The 24682-nt window shown below is 47.2% G+C and overlaps 1 protein-coding gene across 1 annotated transcript in view; it reads left to right on the top strand.

Moving 5' to 3' along the window:
- Window positions 1-3274: 3274 nt before the first annotated feature.
- The window catches only part of LOC144506881 (deubiquitinase DESI2), a 53019-nt gene continuing 31611 nt past the window's right edge, over window positions 3275-24682 (top strand). Inside the window, exons 1-4 of the mRNA XM_078233236.1 lie at window positions 3275-3440; window positions 16737-16741; window positions 16842-16914; window positions 20241-20334. Of these exons, the coding sequence (XP_078089362.1) occupies window positions 3275-3440; window positions 16737-16741; window positions 16842-16914; window positions 20241-20334 (338 nt within the window). The remainder of the gene's footprint in view (window positions 3441-16736; window positions 16742-16841; window positions 16915-20240; window positions 20335-24682) is intronic.

The following is a 24682-nucleotide window of genomic DNA, read 5'->3' as shown; positions in this document are numbered from 1 at the left end:
AGTTGATGCACCATTGATTACGCAAAGACTCGTTGTTGCGAAATAACAGGCTTTTATTTACGAAAGAACTGGAGCCACACCCGAACCGATAGCTATTCCGAACTGAGGCAAAAGGGGCGGAGAGCAGTCGCCTTTATACCCCGAGAAGGGCGGAGTCCCGGATTGAGGCAGCAGGGGCGTGTCCAGGCATATCACATAAACAGACAATACTACAGTGGTTCACCACATTCACCCCCTGTTCAAAAAAAAGAGTTCGGCGGGAGCGAGGTGGTGGAACGACAGTCACAGAGTTAAAAGTTCAGTCTCTCCGGGGGCTTGATCTGCCGCTGCGACCGCCACAGTGTCAGCCGTGATGCCGTTTCAGGAGGCTGCGGTGATGGGTCAGACGCCAGTCCGTAATCGGTGAAGCCGTCAGTAGCCCCTTCGGACTGCCGGGTGTGTGGAGGCTGCTCCTGGGGCTCAGGCGTGCCGTACACGGGGGCTAGATGTGTGTGCTGTGACCCTGGTGCATCATGGGCGACGTTGGGAGCTGAGGGTGAGGGGCCGTGGGACGTGGCACCTGCGGGTGCCAGGTGGGCGAATGGAGACCATGTCCTCCCGCCCGTCGTGATACGCCACATAGGCGTATTGGGGGTTGGCGTGGAGGAGTTGGACCATTTCGACCAGAGGGTCCGATTTATGGTTCCGCACGTGCTTCCAGAGCAGGACAGGGCATGGGGACGTCAGCCACGACGGTAGTGAGGTCCCCGAGGAGGACTTCCTGGGGAAAACAAACATTCGTTCATGAGGGGTGGCATTGGTAGCCGTGCACAGTAATGACCTAATTAAGTGTAGCGCATCAGGGAGGACCTCTTGCCAGCGGGAGACTGGAAGACCCTTAGACCGGAGAGCTAATAGAACGGCCTTCCAGACTGTCGCGTTCTCCCTCTCCACCTGTCCGTTCCCCCTGGGGTTGTAGCTGGTGGTCCTACTCGAGGCTATACCTTTGGAGAGCAGGTACTGGCGCAGCTCATCGCTCATAAAAGAGGAACCCCGGTCGCTATGAATGTAGCTAGGGAAACGGAACAGGGTGAAGAGGCTGTGCAGGGCCCTGACGACCGTGGCCGAGGCCATATCCGGGCAGGGAATAGCGATGGGGAACCGCGAATACTCATCGATGACGTTGAGGAAGTATGTGTTGCGGTCAGAAGACGGGAGGGGGCCTTTGAAGTCAACGCTTAGGCGTTCGAAAGATGGCTTTGATGAGGTGCGCTCTGTCTGGCCGATGGAAGTGCGGGTTGCACTCTGCGCAGACCTGGCAGTGTCTGGTTATAGACCTGACTTCCTCGATGGAATAGGGCAGGTTCCGGGCCTTGATGAAGTGGAAGAACCTGGTCACCCCCTGGGTGGCAGAGGTCGTTGTGGAGAGTCTGTAACTGGTCTAGGTTCGCGCTGGCACAGGTCCCCCGGGATAGGGCATCTGGGGGCTCATTGAGCTTCCCAGGCCAGTATAAAATGTCGTAATTGTAGGTGGAGAGCTCGATCCTCCACCTCAAAATCTTATCATTCTTGATTTTGCCCCGCTGCGCGTTACTGAACATAAAGGCAATGGACCGTTGGTCCGTGAGCAGGGTGAACCGTTTGCCAGCTAAGTAGTGGCACCAGTGCCTTACAGCCTCCACGATGGCTTGTGCCTCTTTTTCAACAGAGGAGTATCGAATTTCAGGGCCCTGGAGGGTGCGCGAGAAGAAGGCCACGGGTCTGCCCGCCTGGTTAAGAGTGGCGGCTAGGGCAACGTCAGACGCATCGCTCTCCATCTGGAATGGGACGGATTTGTCTACAGCGTGCATCGTGGCCTTCGCGATATCCACTTTGATGCGGTCAAAGGCCAGCCGAGCCTCCGCCGCCAGGGGAAAAGATGTGGATTTGATGAGCGGACGGGCTTTGTCCGCATAATTGGGGACCCACTGGGCGTAGTACGAGAAGAAGCCCAGGCATCTCCTCAGTGCTTTGAGGGTGGTGGGGAGGGGAAGTTCCAGGAGGGGACGCATGCGGTCAGGGTCGGGGCCGATGACCCCGTTCTTCACAACACAACCAAGGATGGCGAGGCGGCGCGTGCAGAATACGCACTTCTCCTTATTATAGGTCAGATTGAGGAGTGCCGCGGTGTGGAGGAATTTTTGGAGGTTGGCGTCGTGGTCCTGCTGATCATGGCCGCAGATGGTGACGTTATCCAGGTACGAGAAGGTGGCCCGCAGCCCGTTCTGGTCCACCATTCGGTCCATCTCACGCTGGAAAACTGAGACCCCGTTGGTGACGCCGAAGGGGACCCGAAGGAAGTGATAGAGATGGTCATCCGCCTCGAAGGCAGTATATTGGCGGTCTTCCAGGCAGATAGGGAGCTGGTGGTATGCAGACTTCAAGTCAATGGTGGAGAACACCCGATATTGCGCAATCTGATTGACCATGTCAGAGATGCGGGGAAGGGGATACGCGTCCAACTGCGTGTATCGGTTAATGGTCTGACTGTAGTCGATGACCATGCAAAGTTTCTCCCCAGTCTTAACAACCACCACTTGGGCTCTCCAGGGGCTGGTACTGGCCTCAATGATCCCCTCCCCCAGGAGGCGTCGCACCTCGGACTTCATAAACGCTCTATCTCCAGCGCTGTACCGTCTGCTTTTGCTGGCAATGGGCTTGCAGTCGGGGGTGAGGTGTTCAAAGAGCGAGGGAGGGGCGACTTTAAGGGTCGAGAGACCACAGGTGGTGCGCGGTGGCTGGTCTGTTAGCTGTGGATTGCGGATGGAGATTGAGGGAAAAGGCCCATTATATGCCATGGCGACGCTCCCAAGGTGACACATGAAACCTAGCCCCAGTAGTACGGCAGCGCAGAGCTGTGGCTGCACGAGGAGCCTGCACTTCTCGTACACCATGCCCCATACAGTCAGAGTTGCCACACAGTAGCTGAGGACATTCACCGACTGGGACGTCGAAGCCATGGAGATTGATTGCTGCATTGGCAGTACTGGCTGTGCGTAGCGACTCACCGTGTTAGGGTGGATAAAACTCTCCGTAATCCCACTGTCAAATAAACAGTTAGTAGTGTGGCCGTTTACCTTGATGTCCATCATAGACCAGGTGAGTTGGTGAGGCCTGGACTGGTCCAACGCGACCGTGGCCACCGTCGGATTAGGCGAGGAGCCACGCGGTGGACGGTTCCCAAAATGGCGGCCCGCGTGGCTCACATGTGGCTGATGTCATCCAAGATGGCGGCCCCCGTGGGTCCACGCGGCTGATGGCGTCCAAGATGGCGGTCCCCATGGGTCGCACGCGGTCGATGGGGTCCAAAATGGCGGCTCCTGCGGTGCGCACGCGGCCAATGGCGTCGAAGACGGTGCCTCCCGCAGATCGCACGCGGCGCTGCTGGGCCTCGAGGCTGATTTTGCCCTGCAGACTTTCAGGTAATGGCCCTTCTTATCGCCGGGCAGCGTCATCGTGGGTGCTTCTCCAGGCCGCAGAAGTAGCACCTCGGGTCTCCGGAGACTGCCGCAGTGGTCAGTTCGGTGTCAGGACGGGGCGTGGCGTAGGCTTGCGGCCCTCCCGGGTACAGAGATGGCTGCGGTCGCGGTGTCCACGGTGCGCCCTCGTGGTCGGGGTTGTAGGCCTCGAGATTCCGAAAAGCCACCTCCAGCGAGCCGGCAAGCTCCACAGTCTTCTGCAGGTCCAGCCCACCTTGTTCCAGCAGGTGCTGCCGGATATAGGTCGACCTGATGCCCGCGACAAAGGCATCTCTGATCAGGTCGTCGGCGTTTTGGGCGGCTGAAACGGCCTTGCAGTTGCAGGCTCTGCCGAGTGCACGCAGTTCGCGCAAGAATTGTTCAGTCGATTCCCCGGGCTGCTGTCTGCGAGTGGCCAGCAGGTGTCTGGCGTAGACCTCATTCGGCTGCCAGTTGTACTGGCTCTTTAGGAGATCGATTGCCTCCTGGTAAGCTTCCGCGTCTCGGATTATTGCGAAGACGTGAGCGCTGACGCGGGCGTGGAGCACGTGTAGTTTGTCGATGTCGGTTATGACGGCGGAGGAGGAGGCGATGAAGGTCTCAAAGCAGAGCAGCCAGTGATCAAAACAGTTTGAGGCCCCAACAGCCTGGAGGTCCAAGTCCAGTTTATCAGGTTTTAAGAGTTGCTCCATCCCAAAACTTTCGTAAATAAAATTGATGCACCATTGATTACGCAAAGACTCGTTGTTGCGAAATAACAGGCTGTTATTTACGAAAGAATTGGAGCCACACCCGAACTGATAGCTAATCCGAACTGAGGCAAAAGGGGCGGAGAGCAGTCGCCTTTATACCCAGAGAAGGGCGGAGTCCCGGATTGAGGCAGCAGGGGCGTGTCAAGGCATATCACACAAACAGGCAATACTACAGTGGTTCACCACACAAGTCAACACTACAAGTGGAGGTGGGTGTTCAAGGCTGCGGGAGCGGGGAGTGGGGGGGAGGGGTGAGGTTTGAATTGCTTTGTAAGGTGCTATCCAGCCTGTTTGTCAAGCGGCCTGCGAGGGGTCAAACACATGGAGATATAATTGTGAAATGTTACTGGTGCAGCAGCAAATGTTCTTTTTTTTCTTTGCTGGAAGACTTAAATCTCAGTTATTATTATTGCCTTCAAAACAAAAATAAAATATAAAGCTGGCAAACAATGAAAATGCATTATATCAGGGAACACATTGTAGGTTTTTCGCATACTAAAGTTTGATAAATCATCTGACTCAGCATGTAGTGGATGAAATGAATCTGCATTGTAATGACAGTGATTATTTACCGTGTTGCAGTTGCTTTAAATCACTTGTTGGACTTTGCACAGAACGGAGGCATCTTTCTCGTACGATGTTCATAACTCGATGAGCTGTCAGAAGTAACCGTGATAGGTTGGAAATGCAACACTGGAGTGAATATCACCAATAGGGAAAGACCCCAATCGAAATTCAAGCCAACAACTCTTTTGGGACTCCCAACCTCCGAAAGAAATCAAGCAAGCTCATGATGCATCATTAAACATTGCATACATTAAACCATCTCTGCCTCGGCATGGTGACACAACAGTTAACACTGCTGCCTCATAGCACCAGGGACACGGGTTCGATTCCTGGCTTGGGTCACTGTCTGTGCAGGGTCTGCACGTTCTCCCCGTGTCCGCGTGGGTTTCCTCCGGGTGCTCCGGTTTCCTCCCACAGTCCGAAAGACATGCTGGTGTTACGTGCATTGGCCATGCTAAATTCTCCCTCAGTGTACCCAAACAGGCGCCGGAATGTGGCGGCTAGAGGATTTTCACAGTGACTTCATTGCAGTGTTAATGTAAGCGTACTTGCGCCACTAATAAATAAACTTAAAAGCTTATATTTCTCAATTTCTTTCTTTGCAACACACACCAAAACAGGCCTGGGTATAATCACATTGGGCCTGTCTCAGAGGTCACAAGCTTCTTAATCTGTTCTACCTCTGCTATTGTCAAAAAAGTATCAGTCACTCTGCTAGAAGTCTGCAATGTTCTCCAATTCCACTGCCACCACAGGCCATTCCACATGTTGACCTTTCTTTGAGTTTGTATTAACCTTGGTCATGCTGGGATCCTGTTTATCCATTTCCTTGCTGATTCTTGAAGAGGTTTGCCATGGCTACCTTTATTCCAATATCAACACCATCAATTTCTCTTAATCTTCCCTCGCAGCTCAGCTGGCTAATCCCATTTATCACCTTTCTTTCCACCAAGCCAGGGATTACTCCACTGCATGGTGTGCTGCCCAGAACAGGATACAGGAGACAAGCTGGACAGGAATCTGATCTTGATCCAATCTAATTATCATGCCCTTGGTTATGTACTGCCTCATTTAAACTCTGCATCCTAAGAAATTATTTGCATTCCCTTTGACTATCAGTGCTAAACGATGAACGATGTAGATTACCCTCTTGTGCTGTTTGCAGTGAATTGTTCCAGTTTATTTTGTACCCTCGCTGTTTCATTCCTAAATTTGATGACTTTACATTACAGGGTTGTGAGTTTTTGGAACTCCTTGTCACAGACAGCTGTGGGGACAGAGTCCTTGTGTATATTTAAGGCTGAAAGAGATAGATTTTTCTTCAGTAAGGAAACCAAAGGTTACGGGGACAGGGCAGAAAAGTGGACATGAGGCATGTTGGATTAGCCGTGATCCTATTGAAAGGTGGAGCAGGTTCGAAGGGCCGAACTATCTACTCCTGTTCCTATTTCTTATTGTCTTATTGCACAAGGGATGTTTTGAGGAGTTGCGGAACATAGATTCATGGGAACGGATTTAACTTCAAAATATAGTGTGTGTGTGAGTGTGTGCGCGAGTGTGCGCGCGAGTGTGCGCATGTGAGTGTGCGCGCACAAGTGTGCGTGTGCGAGTGTGCGCGCACGAGTGTGCAAGTGTGCATGTGAGTGTGTGTGCGAGTGCGAGTGTATGAGTGTGCGAGTGTGTGTATAAGTGCGTGTGTGTGCGTGAGTGTGTGTGTGTCAGTGTGTGTGTGTGTGAGTGAGTGTGTGTGTGTGTGTCTGGTGTGTGCGAGTGCAAGTGTGTGTGCGAGTGTGTGTGCGAGTGTGCGTGTGAGTGTGCGGGCGAGTGTGCGAGTGAGTGTGTGTGTGTGCGAGTGAGTGTGTGTGTGCGAGTGTGTGTGTGCGCGAGTGTGTGCGTGTGGCCATTATTGTAGTTATGTGTACCTTTGTTTTGTGCTGTGAAGTGTTAAGTGTTTTATCTGTTAATAAACCTTTTTTTATTTGCGTGCTTCCAACAAGACTGGACCTTTCCAGGTTTGCATATCTTTCCTCACATTATAGTAAAATGAAAAAACACACTGGCATTCCAGGTACCCTTCGGAGTTTTGGGATACCATCGTGTCAGTGGGGTTCTAGAGTGGTGACCACACAAATCAAGGGATCCCAATTTGACTGGCCCAGGATTGTTTTGCACACTGGACAACATGATGTATTTATGTTCCTGCTCAGTTTTAAAAGCCAACCGGTTGCAGTAAATGTTAAAGTGAGCAAGTCTGTCCAATCTCAGGGCGGGAACTCTTAAAATGAAGCCTGGTAAATTTTGGGCAGGGCAGTACAAGAGAGAAGGCGGGAAATTAAAAATTACAGCTCTTCCTCGCTGATTCTTCTCCCTGTGCCTCCAGCGACTCATTGGGTGTCAGCTGGAGGTCTCACACATCCACCCTGTGTGATTGGGAAGGGGAATCTCAGAAAGGCACTGCCTTCCTACACCGAATTGGAATGCAAAAAAGACTCATTACCCAATCGGATGATAATTGACTGTCAGCCAAGCAGTTTCCCCCACCCCCAACCCCACCCCCTGCCTCCTTTTTCAGTACTTTTACATCTGGCAAAAAATGGAGAGAAATATTCAAAATAATTACAAAAGAAACCAATCTTTTTTAATCCCCCGATGATTTTTTTCCACAATTTCACTCAGCGGTGTCCTACAGACTGATCCTCAATTTCCTGGAGACTCCAGACCAATATTAGAGGGTTGGCAACCCTATTATGAATAGATAGTGTGATAGCTCAGGTTGGTTGAAAAATTTAACCTCGTCCTTAGAACATGTTGCTGTAACTCGGGTCAGCATTCACACACTTAAGTCCATCAGAATGCAATATGTTGTTTGAAATAGAGTATATACAAAGACCTAACTAATGAAACCTTAAAGCTGATTTAATTGGGATTGAGATGATCGCAGGAGTGTCAGACTGTCAGGCGGTTAAGATTACTTAATCTCAGGGCTTGTTATGGTTCAGGTTAGAAACTCCAAAGTGTTTTATGGAGCCCACCTGAATCAAAAGTTTTGCATCTTGAATTTGACGAGGGAGCTTTTATCAAACAAAGTTTATTTAAGGATATAGTTAACATGAATAGTAAGAACATTAGCAAGAACTTTTATCAATTACAAACAATCATAATAATGTCTAACCCTTGACAATGATCTCTACAATGTTCCAATAAAACCAATCCCATAAACAAAAGACCCTTTTCACAGATTTAACACATTTAATGCTCACGTGATGCTGGTATCGAGGCCGTCAGTTGAATTCTGCAGTCAAATGTTCTTGAGACTCAGAAAGTTTGAAGACAAGACAGCTTCCCAAAACATCAGAGAGACCCTGGTCCAGCCCCCAACAACAGCAGGTTTTCACTCTTCTGGAAAACAAGAGAAATTCCAAAGGGAAAAAATACAGGGAGAGAGGGAAAACAGTTCTTTTTAGCTTGCTGTCCCTTCTAAAACCAAAAAACTCAAACCTGCAACTCCAAACTGAAACTAAAAATGAAATCCCAGTCACCTGACCTGCCCAGTTTTTTTTTCTCCTCCCAACAATGACATTGCCTAAGGCTCTGAACATGAATTTTAAAAACTCTTAAAGGTACACTCACATCACAGGCTTGCATTTCAAAAATATTTTGTAATCCGCTTTTCAACCTCTGAGAACTAGGGAGACGATGGCTGAGTGGTATTATCGCTAGACTATTAACCCAGAAACTCAACTAATATTCTGGGAACCTGGGTTTGAATCCCCCCACGGCAGATAGTGGAATTTATATTCAATTAAAAAAAATCCCTGGAATTAACAATCGACCATGAAGCTATTGTCGATTTGTCAGAAAAACCCATCTGGTTCACTAATGTCCTTTAGGGAAGAAAATCTGCCGTCCTTACATGGTCTGCCCTACATGTGACTCCAGAGCCACAGCAATGTGGTTGACTCTCAACTGCTCTCTGAAATGGCCCAGCGAGGAACTCAGTTTCAAGGGTAACTAGGGACTGGCCAGCCAGTGACATCCATGTCCGACGAATGAATAAAAAAAGATCTCTTTTCTGCTTCATGTTCTCAGGCTGAGTTACGCTTAGCTCAGGCTGGACGGGTGGGAAATTCATGCATTTTCAGAGATAGTTTCGGAGACAATCCCAATTTTCACACCATTATCCCAAATCCTGAACTCCCCTTCCCTCCCTCCCCACCCTGAACCCACACACAACCTTTTGGAAAGACTTTCTGTTTCTGAAAACAAACTCACCCCATGCAAGAAGCACTTTTCCAATTCACTCACTCCGCAGGAGCTCATTGTTGACAGTGGGTGAAATTTTACTACCACTCCCGCTGACTGGATTTTCCGGTCCTGCTGAAGTCAATGGACATTTGAGTGCCTTGCCACATTTTCTGACCCTACCATCATCGCGACAAATGTTAAAGTTCCCCTCAGTGTCATTCTCCTCCCCTGCGCCCCTGCCTTTCTCCCTCAGATGTCCGAACCCTTATGTTGTCCATTCTTTCTCTCCTCTTACCTGTGACCTTATCCTGTCAACTCTCTGCATGCTGGCAACGTACTGACATAGCCACTTTCTTTCTTCTCCTGTGCCAACTGTGCCTGCTTTCCCAGAAATCCCCTTTTACCCAAACAGTCCCTGATCTTAGGGCATCGAAAATAATCAGCCTTTTGGCTATGATCAAGCGTCAGATCAAGCCCAATATGAGGTACAATATCTTAGCTTGGATCTTGTTTGTCTCGCTTTAGGGAACATCGAATTGGATTCAATTGGATTTTAAAATTTCAAGTTTATTTATTTATTAGTCACAAGTAAGGCTTACATTAACACTGCAATGAAGTTACTGTGAAAACCCCCTAGTTGCCAAACTCCGGCGCCTGTTCGGGTACACTGAGGGAGAATTTAGCATGACCAATGCACCTAACCAGCATGTCTTTCAGATTGTGGGAGGAAACCAGAGCACCTGGAGGAAACCCACGCAAACACGGGGAGAACGTGCAAACTCCATACTGAAAGTGACCCAAGCTGGGAATTTGAATTTGGTTTTTGGAGCAAGCAAGGAATGGATTTGTGTTTCCCGTTCCATTCTGACCACTGGCTTTGTAACTTTGAGGATGGAATAAAAAAAATTAAAAATTAATATCCTAGTATAAAAATTAGATTAAATGTCAACAAGGAAGTTTCAAAATGGAGGCTATGCAACTGGATGCCAAGACATTTCAGTCAGTTTGAGGAGAGCATGGAAAATCACCCATCAAGTTGCAGGATTGAATGTTTCCTCAGTTCCTCTGATAAAGTTAGTGATCCACCAATATCCCTAACTCCCATTTCTGCTTATCTGCAACTTGGATGTTGATTATTAGACAGAGCTGGACAAAGAGATTGGCTCAACTGACAGGATTCTCTGACCGTTCATGTCCCATTGCCACTGCAAGCAAGGATGGAGAATTTGGTGCTCAGCCAAATCTCCATTCATTGCAGCGGGACTGGAGAATCCTGCCGGCATGAACGGCCACAGGGGCAGGATTTTCCAGCCACTTTCGGCAAATAAATCCTTCCCGAGGTCAACGGACCGACGCATGGTCCGCCCCCCGCCCGCTACAATTTCCGTGGTGGGTGGGACGGGAAAATTCCCCCCGCATTGATAGGGGTTGATAGGGTTGTTAAGAAGGCGTATGGAGTGTTAGCTTTTATTGGTAGAGGGATTGAGTTTCGGAGCCATGAGGTCATGCTGCAACTGTACAAAACTCTGGTGCAGCTGCACTTGGAGTATTGCGTACAGTTCTGGTCGCCGCATTATAGGAAAGATGTGGAAGCGTTGGAAAGGGTGCAGAGGAGATTTACCAGGATGTTGCCTGGTATGATGGGAAGATCGTATGAGGAAAGCCTGAGGGACTTGAGGTTGTTTTCGTTAGAGTGAAGAAGGTTAAGAGGTGACTTAACAGAGGCATACAAGATGATCAGAGGATTAGATAGGGTGGATAGTGAGAGCTTTTTTCCTCGGATGGTGAAGGCTAGCACGAGGGGACATAGCTTTAAATTGAGGGGTGAGAGATATAGGACAGATGTTAGAGGTAGGTTATTTACTCAGAGAGTAGTAAGGGCGTGGAATGCCCTGCCTGCAGCAGTGGTGGACTGGTCAACATTAAGAGCATTCAAATGGTTATTGGATAAACATATGGATAATATTGTAATAGTGTAGATTAGAGGGGCTTTAGATCGGTTTCACTGGTCGGAGCAACATCGAGGGCTGAAGGGCCTGTACTGCGCTGTAATGTTCTATGTTCTATACGAACAGGAGTAGGCCATTCAGCCCATCGAGTCTGCTCCTCCCATTGGCTGATCAGATATTTTATTGCCTGTTACACATCTTATAATGCTGGGTTTCAATAGTCCAGGTTTACAGCCTGATTAGAATTGAGGTCATAGGCAGAGACAACAGTGAGGGTTCTATGAAGACCATCCTTTAAGTTTATTCAAGTACTAAATAGAAAAGGCCTTCAAGCTCATAAAATTCAATTTGAATTTTTCTTAATTTAGCTGCAGATGGTCCCATTGCAGCAAAGCAAACATCCTTTTTTTAATTTTAAAATTTCATTCATCTGGGCATCACTCGGTGGGATTTTCCAGCTGCGCTCCCACCAAAACCGGAAAATCCCATCGGAGGTCAACGGACCTTTGCATGTTCCACCACACTCCGCCCGCTACAATTCCTGTGGCAGATGGGATGGGAAAATTCCCCCCCAATGAATTTATTACCCATTCCACAGGTAGTGGTGAGCTGCTTGCTTGAACAGTTGCATTGCAATATAATTGGAGCAGTTAGATAGACTAATTTTTAAGAGTCAACCACATTACTGTGGGTTTGGAGTCACTTAGGTCAGGCCAAGAAAGGATAGCAGATTTCCTTCCTTTTATTCCAGCAATCGACAATGGTTTTATGGTCATAGAATCATAGAACAGATCATAGAATCCCTACAATGCAAAATGAGGCCATTTGACCCATCGGGCCTGCATCAAGAACAATCCCACCCAGGCCCTATCCCCGTAACCCCACTCTGCTAATCTCCCTGACACTAAGGGAGAATTTAGCACGGCCAGTCCACCTAACCCGCACATCTTTGGACTGTGGGCGGAAACCGGAGCACCCGGGGGAAACCCCACGCAGACACAGGGAGAACGTGCAAACTCCACACAGACAGTCACCCGAGGCTGGAATTGAACCCGGGTTCTTGGCGCTGTGAGGCAGCAGTGCTAACCACTGTGCCACCGTGCCGCCCATTATTAGACTTTTAATTCCAGATTTTTGTTAAAATTTGAAACCAAGGTCCCCAGAGCATTACTTTATTTATTAGTGTCACAAGGAGGCTTACACTAACACTGCAGTCAAGTTACCGTGAAAATCCCTTAGTCACCACACTCCAGCATCTGTTCGGGTACACTGAGGGAGAATGTAGCATGGCCAATGCGCCCAACCAGCATGTCTTTTGGACTGTGGGAGAAAACCGGAGCACCCGGAGGAAACCCACGCAGACACGGGGAGAACGTGCAGACTCCGCACAGACAGTGACCCAAGCCGGGAATCGAACCCGGGTGCCTAGCGCTGTGAGGCAACAATGCTAGCCACTGTGCCACCATGCCACCCAGGTCTCTGGATTACTAGTCCAGTGACAACACCATTATGCTGCCGCCTACCTGGTTTTTGATTTGATTTTATTTGATTTATTATTGTCACATGCATTAGTATACAGTGAAAAGTATTGTTTCTTGCGCACTATACAGACAAAGCATACCGTTCATAGAGAAGGAAAGGAGAGAGCACAGAATGTAGTGTTACAGTCATAGCTAAGGTGTAGAGAAAGATCAACTTAATATCAGATAGGTTGATTCAAAAGTCTGATGGCAGCAGGGAAGAAGCTGTTCTTGAGTCGGTTGGAACGTGACCACAGACTTTTGTATCTTTTTCCTGACGGAAGAAGGTGGAAGACTCCACCCAGACTTTTACTTTCTCACTTTAAAGATCCTTAAATAGTTTGTATCAACAGAAGCTCAAACTTACGGATTTTCTGACAGAAATTCCAAGGAACCAGTGCTCCGGTTTCCTCCGCAGTCTGAAAGACATGCTGGCTAGGTGCATTGGCCATGCTAAATTCTCCCTCCGTGTACCTGAACAGGCGCCGGAGTGTGGAGACTCGGGGATTTTCACAGTAACTTCATTGCAGTGTTAATGTTAGCCTACTTGTGACATGCATAAATAAACTTAAACTTCGAAACTAATGGCTAGAATTCTCTGACTGTTCATGCCGGTGGGATTCTCCAGTCCCGCTGGCAGCGCACCCCCATCCGTGGGTTTCCTGCCAGTGTGGAGTGACATCAATGACATTAACACTGCAATCAAGTTACCGTGAAAATCCTCTAGTCACCACACTCCGGCGTCTGTTCAGGTACACTGAGGGAGAATGTAGCATGGCCAATGCACCCAACCAGCATGTCTTTTGGACTGTGGGGGAAAATGGAGCACCCGGAGGAAACCCACGCAGACACGGGGAGAACGGGACTGGAAAATTGACAGTGGCGGGACTGGAAAATCCCGCTGCCAGCAGACTTGGTTTACAGGTGCAGCAGGTAATTAAGAAGGCAAATGGAATTTGTCCTTCATTGCTCGAGGGATGGAGTTTAAAAACAGCGAGATTATGTTGTAGCTGTATAAGGTGCTGGTGCGGCCACACCTGGAGTACTGTGTACAGTTTTGGTCTCCTTATTTGAGAAACGATATACTGGCACTGGAGGGGGTACAGAGGAGATTCACTAGGTTGATTCCAGAGTTGAGAGGGCTGGCTTATGAGGAGAGACTGAGTAGACAGGGGCTATACTCATTGGAATTCAGAAGAATGAGGGGAGATCTTATAGAAACATGTAAGATTATGAAGGGAATAAATAAGATAGAAGCAGGAAAATTGTTTCCACTGGCGGGTGAAACTAGAACTAGGGGGCATAGCCTCAAAATAAGGGGGAGCAGATTTAGGACTAAGTTGAGGAGGAACTTCTTCACACAAAGGGTTGTGAATCTGTGGACTTCCCTGCCCAGTGAAGCAATTGAGGCTACCTCATTGAATGTTTTTAAGGCAAAGGATAGATAAATTTTTGAACAGTAAAGGAATTAAGGATTATGGTGAGCAGGCGGGTAAGTGGAGCTGAGTCCACAAAAAGATCAGCCATGATCTTATTGAATGGCGGAGCAGGCTCGAGGGGCCAGATGGCCTACTCCTGCTCCTAGTTCTTATGTTCTTATGTTCTTAAACAATGCGCCACCTCCCGTCGGTGAGAAACATGCATGAATCTCACCCAATATTTCTAAACCTTGGCCATATATTTCCAAGTCTTGGTCAACACCTAATATTAGCATCAAGCACCTCTGAGTCAGGCCAAGTGCAAAAGACAATCATTCAGTCTCGTCTATCTCAGGAAAAACACACCTAGTAGCATTATGCTCCCAGGACACGATTATAGTCTTTTGTCTCAGTGATGTTGGCAGGCGTTGCTAAATTATGACAGTTTAATTCTGTGGCTCCACAGCCAGTAGCAGAGAGTGCCAATACTAGTCTCATTTAGAATCATAACAGTTGGCAAAGAGAGTAGGCTTCCATCTTGGGCTGAATTTAAACTCAGGGTCCAGTGATAGAGGGATACAGTGAAACCCCACTAAGCTATACTTTAAACGTATTAAACTGCTCATTCACTCTGAATGGTGTCTTCAATCTGTATTAGGGAGATTAAAAGAAAAACTCCTCTCAAAATAGCCAGGATCAGAATTTTGAATATTTATCTTCTTCCCTTCAAGCAAAGTGATGTGATTAGTCCCAGAAGAATGAATGAGAAAAGCATATGTTGGAATTGCTTCCGAATTAGATCAAACTCTAACCGCTTAATGTGGCAGCACAGATATTCTGTTTTAAGATTTAAATTATCTACTTATGGTTCAAATCCCTTATCGACTTAATTTTCAAATCCTTTCATCCAGAAGGGCTTCTTCTTGACAATCGAGCATGTGCAAGATCAGAATCAATGAAATAAGTGGCTTCACATGTAACCAACTTGTTCCACAGTGAGGCCACTAGTACCACCTTGGTTGGCTCTCCGCAACCGTCTGGAAGTCCTGACTGCCCCTGTGCTCAAATGAACTGTTCTTGCTCCTGAAACCATTGTCGATTGTTGTCCCTGGGCTAGTAATCCAGAGACCTAGGGAATGCTCTGGGGACCCTCATTCAAATCCCACCAAGGCAGATGGCGAAATTTGACTTTTAAAAAAATATGGAATTAAAAAATCTAATGATGACCATGAAACCATTGTCGATTGTTGTAATAAAGGGAAGGAAATCTGCTGTCCTTACCTGGTCTGACCTACATGTGACTCCAGACCCACAGCAATATCGTCGACTCTTAAAAATGACCTATCCAACTCAAACAAAAACAGAAAATGCTGGAAAATCTCAGCAGGTCTGACAGCATCTGTGGAGAGAGAAAAGAGTCAATGTTTCGAGTCTGGATGACCCTTCAGGGTTGAAACATTGGCTCTAGTCTCTCTCCACAGATGCTGTCAGACCTGCTGAGATTTTCCAGCATTGTCTGTTTTTGTTTCAGATTCCAGCATCTGCAGTATTTTGCCTTGACCTTTCTAACTGCTCCAGTTGTAAAGTAATCGCTGCAACTGTTCAAGAAGGCAGTTCACCATCACCTTTATGGGCAGCACAGTGGCACAGTGGTTAGCACTGCTGCCCCACAGCTCCAAGGATCTGGGTTTCGATTCCCGCTGGATAACTGTCTGTGTAAATTCTTCCCGTGTCTGCATGGGTTTCCTCCGGGTGCTCCGGTTTTGTCCCACAGTCCAAAGATGTGCAGCTTAGGTTGATTGGCCATGCTAAATTGCCCCTTAGTGTCAGGGGGATTAGTAGGGTAAATACGTAGGGTTACGGGAATAGAGCCTGGATGGGATTGTTGCCGGTGCAGACCCAATGGACCGAATAGCTTCTTTCTGCATTGTAGGGATTCTATGATTCCAAGAGATGAGTTCAGTTCACTTAAAATCATTTGACAGCATTTCCAGGACAGTACCAATAGCGCCATGGATACTGGACGCTGGAATGTCAGACACTAGTGGCCATTTGAGGGTTTTGAGTTGCCCATTCATTGCTGCTACTCTCTCCATTGAGATCTAGCCTCTGGAGATTGAGTTGCCTCTGTCCAGGGTTTGAGCAAGGAACAACCAAAATCTAAGGGGTCCTCCAACTGGTCCCAATTCAATGCTCAAAATTTACTTCCACAGTGGTCATTCAATTCTACCTATCAAAGACAGCGGTCAAACTTCAATCTTTTGCCATTTTTATAAAAACATTTCTGAAGAACTTCTGGGAGATGGCGCTGCTTTCAAAATAGCTGAGAAAGATTGGACTTCCATTTTTTTCTATAATGTCAAGAAGTCGGGATATGAAATCATAGAATCTCTACAGTGCAGAAGCAGGCCACTTGGCCCATTGAGTCTGTGTCGACTCTCTCCGATAGAGCATCACACCCAGGCCGTATCTCAGTAACCGTATTTACCCCCCTAACCTACACATCTTGGGACATTAAGAGGCAATTTAGCATGGCCACCTAACCCGCACATCTTTGGACTGTGGGAGGAAACCAGAGCACCTGGAGGAAACCCAGGCAGAGACGTGGAGAACGTGCAAACTCCACACAGACAGTCACCCGAGGCCGGAATTGAACCCGGGTCCTTTGAGGCAGCAGTGCTAACCACTGTGCCACCGTGCCGCCTATCTGTTTTAATACTAAAATAAAGCAGATTGAAATTCTTCTCACATGAGTGATCATGTCCAATACCTGATTTGATTTTTTTGTGATTATTTATGCCTTTCGCAGTTGAGGTTACGAGTACCAGGATATAGAACATTTCCAGTTCTGTTATAGCATTGTGTGGTGAGCTGATTGCTAATGCACCATTGAACCTTTGTGCTTCCTTTGCAGTATTGGATTAATGAGTACACATCCACACTTGGAATAGGGGTTTTTCATTCTGGCATTGAGATCTATGGAAGAGGTAAGTACAGAGATATTGAGTTGTGTCCTCTGCACCCATACCATGCTGCTTCTCAGCTTATCCTCGTTGCAAATCAACTTAATTCTTAGGAGAAATTTGAACAGATAGTCAAAAATACCTGAAAACCATTTCTGTCAGTGTTAGAATCAAAATGCAATTTCAACTAATCTACATATTATTACATAGGACTCAGAAGTGGTCTACCTTTCTATTATCTATCTCAGATTTGCACATAAATGTCATTGATTACAGTAAGGAGTCTAACAACACCAGGTTAGAGTCCAACAGGTTTATTTGGTAGCAAACACCAATAAACTTGTTGGCCTTTAACCTGGTGTTGTTAGACTCCTTACTGTGTTTACCCCAGTCCAACGCCGGCATCTCCACATCATTGATTACAGTAACAGAGTAATGTACAGAATTAGTACGGACAATTATAAAGTCCAGCCGGCCTGTCCAAAAACTTACACTTTCTTCCATGACTCTGTCTCTCACACTCCTCATTAATGATCCCAATCAAGTATCTCAACCCCTCTCTGTTTAATTTCCCAGCACCATCCACTTACACTTGTTCCCATTTAACTTTGCACAACTATGGCAATAGCTGTCAGCATGGCACGAATTGACATTATAAACCGTTGAAAAGCCTAGATGAAGGGCCAACAAAGGTTCAGAAGGATAGGGGAAAGATTGAGATAAATCACAGCGTAATAAGTGATACAAAATTTGGGCATAGAGTCATAGAATCCCTACAGTGCAGAAGAGGCCATTTGACCCATTGGGTGGAATTCTCCTGTCCCACCCAACACGGGAATTGTAGCGGGTGGGACAGGGGCCATGCCAAGGTTCATTGACCTCAGGTGGGATTTTCCAGCCTTGGGGCGAGCGTGCCCAGAAAATCCCGCCCATTGAGTCCGCACCGACTTTCCGACAAAGCATCCCACCCAGGCTCAATCCCCTGAACCCCACCTATTTATCCCACTAATCCCCCTAACCTATATACCTTGGGACACTAAGGGGCAATTTAGCATGGCCAGTCCACCTAACCCGCATCTTTGGACACTGAGAGGCAATTTAGCATGGCCAAACTTACACACCTTTGGACTGTGGGAGGAAACAAGAGCACCCAGAGGAAACCCTATATATCCTCAATATTCAGTGACTCTGCATACATTTTATAGGGAAAATTATCAGGGCAAGAGAGCTATGCCATTATCATAGAACCATAGAACATAGAACTCTACAGTGCAGAAGGGGGCCATTCGACCCATCGAGTCTGCACTGACCACAATCCCACAATCCCTATCCCCATAACCCCATGCATTTACCCTAGCTAGTCCCCCTGACACTAAGGGGCAATTTTGCCTGACCAATCCACCTAACCCGCACATCTTTGGACCATGGGAGGAAACCAGAGCACCCGGAGGAAACCCACACAGACACGGGGAGAACGTACAAACTCCACACAGACAGTGACCCAAGCCGGGAATCGAATCCGGGTCCCTGGCACTGTGAGGCAGCAGTGCTAACCACTGTGCCACCGTGCCACCCTTAATTCATACTAAGCTACTAATTTCCTGGGATTTTTGCACCCCTTCACCAAATCCCTTGAGAAAACCATGAAAATTGAGTATCATAGCTCCCTGCTCCATGACCATTCCAACTCAAGTGGAAGGAGATTATGAATTTGTGACAATGCACCTATGGGCCGGACTCTCTGACCTCGCCTGCAGCTGGGATTCTCTGGTCCTGCTGCAGTGAATGGAGATTTGGCTGAGCGCTCAATTCTCCATTCTCTCTGGCACCGGTGGCGGGACATGAATGGCTGGAAAATTCCGGCCTAGTTCTTCACTGTAACCACTTAGGCTGAAAGATAATGGGTGAGATTTTACCGCCTTACTCAAGCAAGACCAGAAATTCCCGCTTGAGGTCAATGGAGATTTCTACTGGCGGACCCTCACCCACTCCGATTCCGTGGCAGGCGAGGTGGTAGAGCTCCAGACAATTGGTGGATTCTTGGCTACCTTTAGGTTCTCAACATGGAAGGATGATAAAAGCTGGGGTGCTTTATCTCTGCAGACTGGAATCACTTGAATGGACTCTTATGTACGTATTATAAAACACACATTCCACCATTAAACATAAATTATCATTGTCATCATTGGACGGCACGGTGGCACGGTGGTTAGCACTGCTGCCTCACAGCGCCAGGGACCTGGGTTCAATCTGTGTGCAGTTTGCACATTCTCCCCGTGTCTGCGTGGGTTTTCTCCGGGTGCTCCAGTTTCCTCCCATACTCCAAAGATGTGTAGGTTAGGGTGATTAGTGACATAGGTACATGGGGTTACAGGGATAGGGTCTGAGTAAGATAGAGTCATAGGGGTTTACAGCATGGAAACTGGCCCTGCGGCCCAACTTGTCCATGCTGTCCTTTTTTTGTACCACTAAGCTAGTCCCAATTGCCTGCGTTTGGCCCATATCCCTCTATACCCATCTTACCCATGTAACTGTCTAAATGCTTTTTAAAAGACAAAATTGTACCCGCCTCTACTGCTACCTCTGGCAGCTTGTTCCAGACACTCACCACCCTGTGTGTGAATAAAATTGTCCCTCTGGACACTTTTGTATCTCTCCCCTCTCACCTTAAACCTATGCCCTCTAGTTTCAGACTCCCCTACCTTTGGGAAAAGATGTTGACTATCTAACTGATCTATGCCCCTCATTATTTTATAGACCTCTATAAGATCACCCCTAAGCCTCCTACGCTCCAGAGAAAAAAGTCCCAGTGTATCCAGCCTCTCCTTCTAACTCAAACCATCAAGTCCTGGTAGCATCCTAGTAAATCGTTTCTGCACTCTTTCTAGTTTAATAATATCCTTTCTATAATAGGGTGACCAGAACTGTACACAGTATTCCAAGTGTGGTCTTGGGAGAGAGTTGGTGCAGAGGATGGGACAACAACCCAATGGCGCATGTGCAGTCTGGGCCCACTGCTCCAAAGATGTGCGGGTTAGATGGATTGGCCATGTTAAGTCGTCCTTTAGTGTCAGGGGGCTAGCAGGGTAAAACATGGGGTTACGGGCTTAGGGCTTGGGTGCGATTGTTGTCAGTGTAGGCATGATGGGCTAAATGGCCCCCTTCTGCACTATGGGATTCTATGATTCTAAATTGGGAATCCTGCCCCTCGCTGTTTCGGGAGATTTCAGTGTCACAATGACGGGAAGGGAGTGCTAATCTGCATTGAAGTACATTGTTAGAATAGAATCTACAAGTTTTTAAGTGGTTTGCCTTTGTTTCAGTAACCTTTTCCCCATTCTCTTTGACAGAGTTTGCCTATGGTGGCCATCCCTACTCTTTCAGTGGAATATTTGAGATCACTCCCGGAAATGCTACCGAATTGGGAGAAACCTTTAAATTCAAGTAAGGATTCAGTGCAGTAAAGCGAATGCAATTCTGTACGAACATGATGTGCATGGTGGATTCTGCTGATATGGAATGATGCGGAATAGACAGTTAGAAGTTGCAGAAGCGCATTATTCCATTAAGTTATTGAAATCAAAAATATCAGGGCATGCTGACAGTTTGAACATAGAACCATAGAAAAGTTACAGTGCAGAAAGAGGCCATTCAGCCCATCGTGTCTGCGCCAGCCAAAGAGAAAAAGGAAATTAGCGCCTCATTTCAATCCCCCTTTCCAGCACCTGGTCTGTAGCCTTGCATGTTGCAGTGCTTCAGATGCAGATTTTTGATCAATTGGGCCAGTGGGCTGATGAATGGCAGATGGAATTTAATTTAGATAAATGTGAGGTGATGCATTTTGGTAGATCGAATCAGGACAGGACCTATTCTGTTAATGGTAGGGCATTGGGGAGAGTTATAGAACAAAGAGATCTAGGACTGCAGGTTCATAGCTCTTTGAAAGTGGAGTCACAGGTGGACAGAGTGGTGAAGAAGGCATTCGGCATGCTTGGTTTCATTGTTCAGAACATTGAATACAGGAGTTGGGACGTCTTGTTGAAATTGTATATTAGTAAGGCACACACTTGGAACACTGTGTACAGTTCTGGTCACCCTATTATAGAAAGGATATTATTAAACTAGCAAGAGTGCAGAAAAGATTTACTAGGATGCTACCGGGACTTGATGGTTTGAGTTATAAGGAGAGGATGGATAGACTGGGACTTTTTACCCTGGAGCATAGGAGGCTTAGGGGCAATGTTATAGAAGTCTATAAAATAATGAGGGGCACAGATGAGGTACACAGTCAAAGGTAGAGGAGTCTAAAACTAGAGGGCATAGATTTAAGGTGAAAGGGGAGAGATACAAAAGGGTCCAGAGGGGCAATTTTCTCACTCAGAGGGTGGTGAGTGTCTGGAACAAGCTCCCAGAGGCAGTAGTAGAGGCGGGTACAATTTTGTCTTTTAAAAAGCATTTTGACAGTTACATGGGTAAGATGGGTTAGAGGGATATGGGCCAAATGCGGGCAATTGGGACTTGCTTAGTGGTAAAAACTGGGTGGCATGGACAAGTTGAGCCAAAGGGCCTGTTTCCATGCTGTAAACCTCTATGGCTCTATAGCTCTATGACACTATCCAGCTACTTTTTAAATAAGTTGAGCATTTCAGCCTCAAACACCAACTTAAACAGTGAATTCCAGATGCCCACCACCCCCTATGTGAAAAGGTTTTTCCTCATATCCCCTCTAATCCTTCTACCAATCCCCTTAAATCTATGCCCCTGGTAACTGTGGTAACTTTCTCCAAGGCAGCCTTCACGACACACGACGGCGCAGAGTCGCTGAGCAGAAACTGATAGCCAAGTTCCACACACATGAGGACGGCCTCAACTGGGATATTGGGTTCATGTCACACTATCTGTAATCCCCACAGCTTGGCTGGACTTGCAGAATTTCACTGGCTGTCCTGTCTGGAGACAATACACATCTCTTTGACCTGTCTTGGTGCTCTCTTCACTCACATTGTTTGTACCTTTAAGACTTGATTAGTTGTAAGTATTCGCATTCCAACCATTATTCTGTAAATTGAGTTTGTGTCTTTATATGCCCTGTTTGTGAACAGAATTCCCACTCGCCTGAAGAAGGAGATTAAGGCTCCGAAAGCTTGTGGCTTTTGCTACCAAATAAACCTGTTGGACTTTAACCTGGTGTTGTTAAACTTCTTACTGTGTTTACCCCAGTCCAACGCCGGCATCTCCACATCCTGGTAACTGTGCCAGGGGAAACAGGTCTCTCCTGTTTACCTTAAGGTGCCTCGTGATTTTGTATGGCCTAATGGTATTATCACTAGACTATTAACCCAGAAACTCAGCTAATCTTCTGGGGACCCATGTTCGAATCCTGCCACGGCAGATGGTAGAGTTTGAGTTCAATAATAAAATTGAAGATTGGCAAAGGGAGGTTTGGATCGGATCAACAGGAGCAGCAACATGTCGGGTCGCGGTAAAACCCAAGGCAAAGGGCGCGCCAAGACCTCCAGAGCCGGCCTCCAGTTCTCCGTGGGCCGCATCCACCAGCTGCTGCACAAGGGCCACTACGCCGAGCGGGTGAGTCCCGGGGTCCTGGTGTGCCTGGTCACCATGCTGGAGTACCTGACCACTGAGATCCTCGAGGTTTAGGACAATAAGCATCAAGCCCCTGCCACCTGCAGCTGGCCATCCACAATGCCGAGGAGCTGGGCGGGGTCACCATCACCCAGAGTGGCATCCTGCCCAACATCCAGGTCATGCTGCTGCCCAAGATGTATGCCTGAGGAGGGTGGAGGAACCAGATGTGAGAGAAAAATAAATTAGGTCATCCCTTAGCCTTCTCTGTTCTAAGCAAAACGACATTAACCTTTCCAATCTTTCCTCATAGCTGCAATTTTCAAGTCCTGGCAACATTCTTGTAAATCGCCTCTGCACTCTCTCTCTCTCTCTCTCTCTCACTCCAGAACAATTATGTCCTTCCTCTGATGTGGTGACCACAACTGAACACAAAATTCCAGATGTGGTCCAACCAGTGTTCAAACAGTTCTAACATTGCATCCCTGTTTTTGTGTCAAATACCTTGTCCAATATAGGAAAGCATTCAATTTGTTTTCTTGAACACATTGCCCATCTCTCCTGCCACCTGCAACTAAACACAGAAACTAGAAGCAGGAGTAGGCCATTCAGCCCTTCGAGCCTGCTCCGCCATTCATCTTGCTCATGGTTGATCAGCGAGTTCAATATTCTGATCCCCCCTCCCTCCCATATCCCTCGATCCCTTTAGCCCGATCCACTTTAAGGTCTCTCACTTCCTCGACCTCTGACAATACTTTCCCATGTTTGGTAGCTTCTTATATAAAAATTACATTTAGTGAATATATTAAATCAATTTTGCCCCATGCTTATGTTCTGATCTCCTCCCAGGACCCCATTCTGAGTGTTAATGTTGAAATTGTGTTGCAATGGAATAAATGCGTTAAGTTAGTAATTAAATACTGCTATCCCAAATTGGGAAGGGTTAGGGAATCATTGCAAGATATAAACCATCTCACTCTGGATGTCTGGGAGGAACTGGGAGAGCCTGTGTCTTATCTTTACTGTCTTGGATGAATGCTGTTTAAAGGTAAAGGCTGGCTTCAGACTCATTGTGATTACTGTGTATCCACACCCCAGTCTATCAGTATCAGTGTAAGTGCAGTGATTACTGTGTATCCACACCCCAGTCTATCAGTATCAGTGTAAGTGCAGTGATTACTGTGTATCCACACCCCAGTCTATCAGTATCAGTGTAAGTGCAGTGATTACTGTGTACCCACACCCCAGTCTATCAGTATCAGTGTAAGTGCAGTGATTACTGTGTATCCACACCCCAGTCTATCAGTATCAGTGTAAGTGCAGTGATTACTGTGTATCCACACCCCAGTCTATCAGTATCAGTGTAAGTGCAGTGATTACTGTGTATCCACACCCCAGTCTATCAGTATCAGTGTAAGTGCAGTGATTACTGTGTACCCACACCCCAGTCTATCAGTATCAGTGTAAGTGCAGTGATTACTGTGTATCCACACCCCAGTCTATCAGTATCAGTGTAAGTGCAGTGATTACTGTGTATCCACACCCCAGTCTATCAGTATCAGTGTAAGTGCAGTGATTACTGTGTATCCACACCCCAGTCTATCAGTATCAGTGTAAGTGCAGTGATTACTGTGTATCCACACCCCAGTCTATCAGTATCAGTGTAAGTGCAGTGATTACTGTGTATCCACACCCCAGTCTATCAGTATCAGTGTAAGTGCAGTGATTACTGTGTATCCACACCCCAGTCTATCAGTATCAGTGTAAGAACATAAGAACTAGGAACAGGACTAGGCCATCTGGCCCCTTGAGTCTGCTCCACCATTCAGTAAGACCATGGTTGATCTTTTCATGGACTCAGCTCCACTTACCCACCCGCTCACCATAATTACTTTACTGTTCAAAAATCTATCTACCTTTGCCTTGAAATCATTCAATGAGGTTGTAATAAGTCTGGAAAGTTCCGTCACCAAAATCCCTTTATTTACAACTTTAACAGCAGTACACAGAGTGCTATCAACTGGCAGTCTACGTTTGGGAGTGCCAGAGGAACTGATACTCCCGGTTAAGTGTAGTGATTATTGTGTATCCACACCCCAGTCTATCAGTATCAGTGTAAGTGCAGTGATTACTGTGTACCCACACCCCAGTCTATCAGTATCAGTGTAAGTGCAGTGATTACTGTGTATCCACACCCCAGTCTATCAGT

The sequence above is a fragment of the Mustelus asterias genome, chromosome 18 (genome assembly GCF_964213995.1).
Source record: "Mustelus asterias chromosome 18, sMusAst1.hap1.1, whole genome shotgun sequence".
NCBI lineage: Eukaryota > Metazoa > Chordata > Chondrichthyes > Carcharhiniformes > Triakidae > Mustelus > Mustelus asterias.
This window is presented reverse-complemented; position numbering and strand designations above follow the sequence as displayed.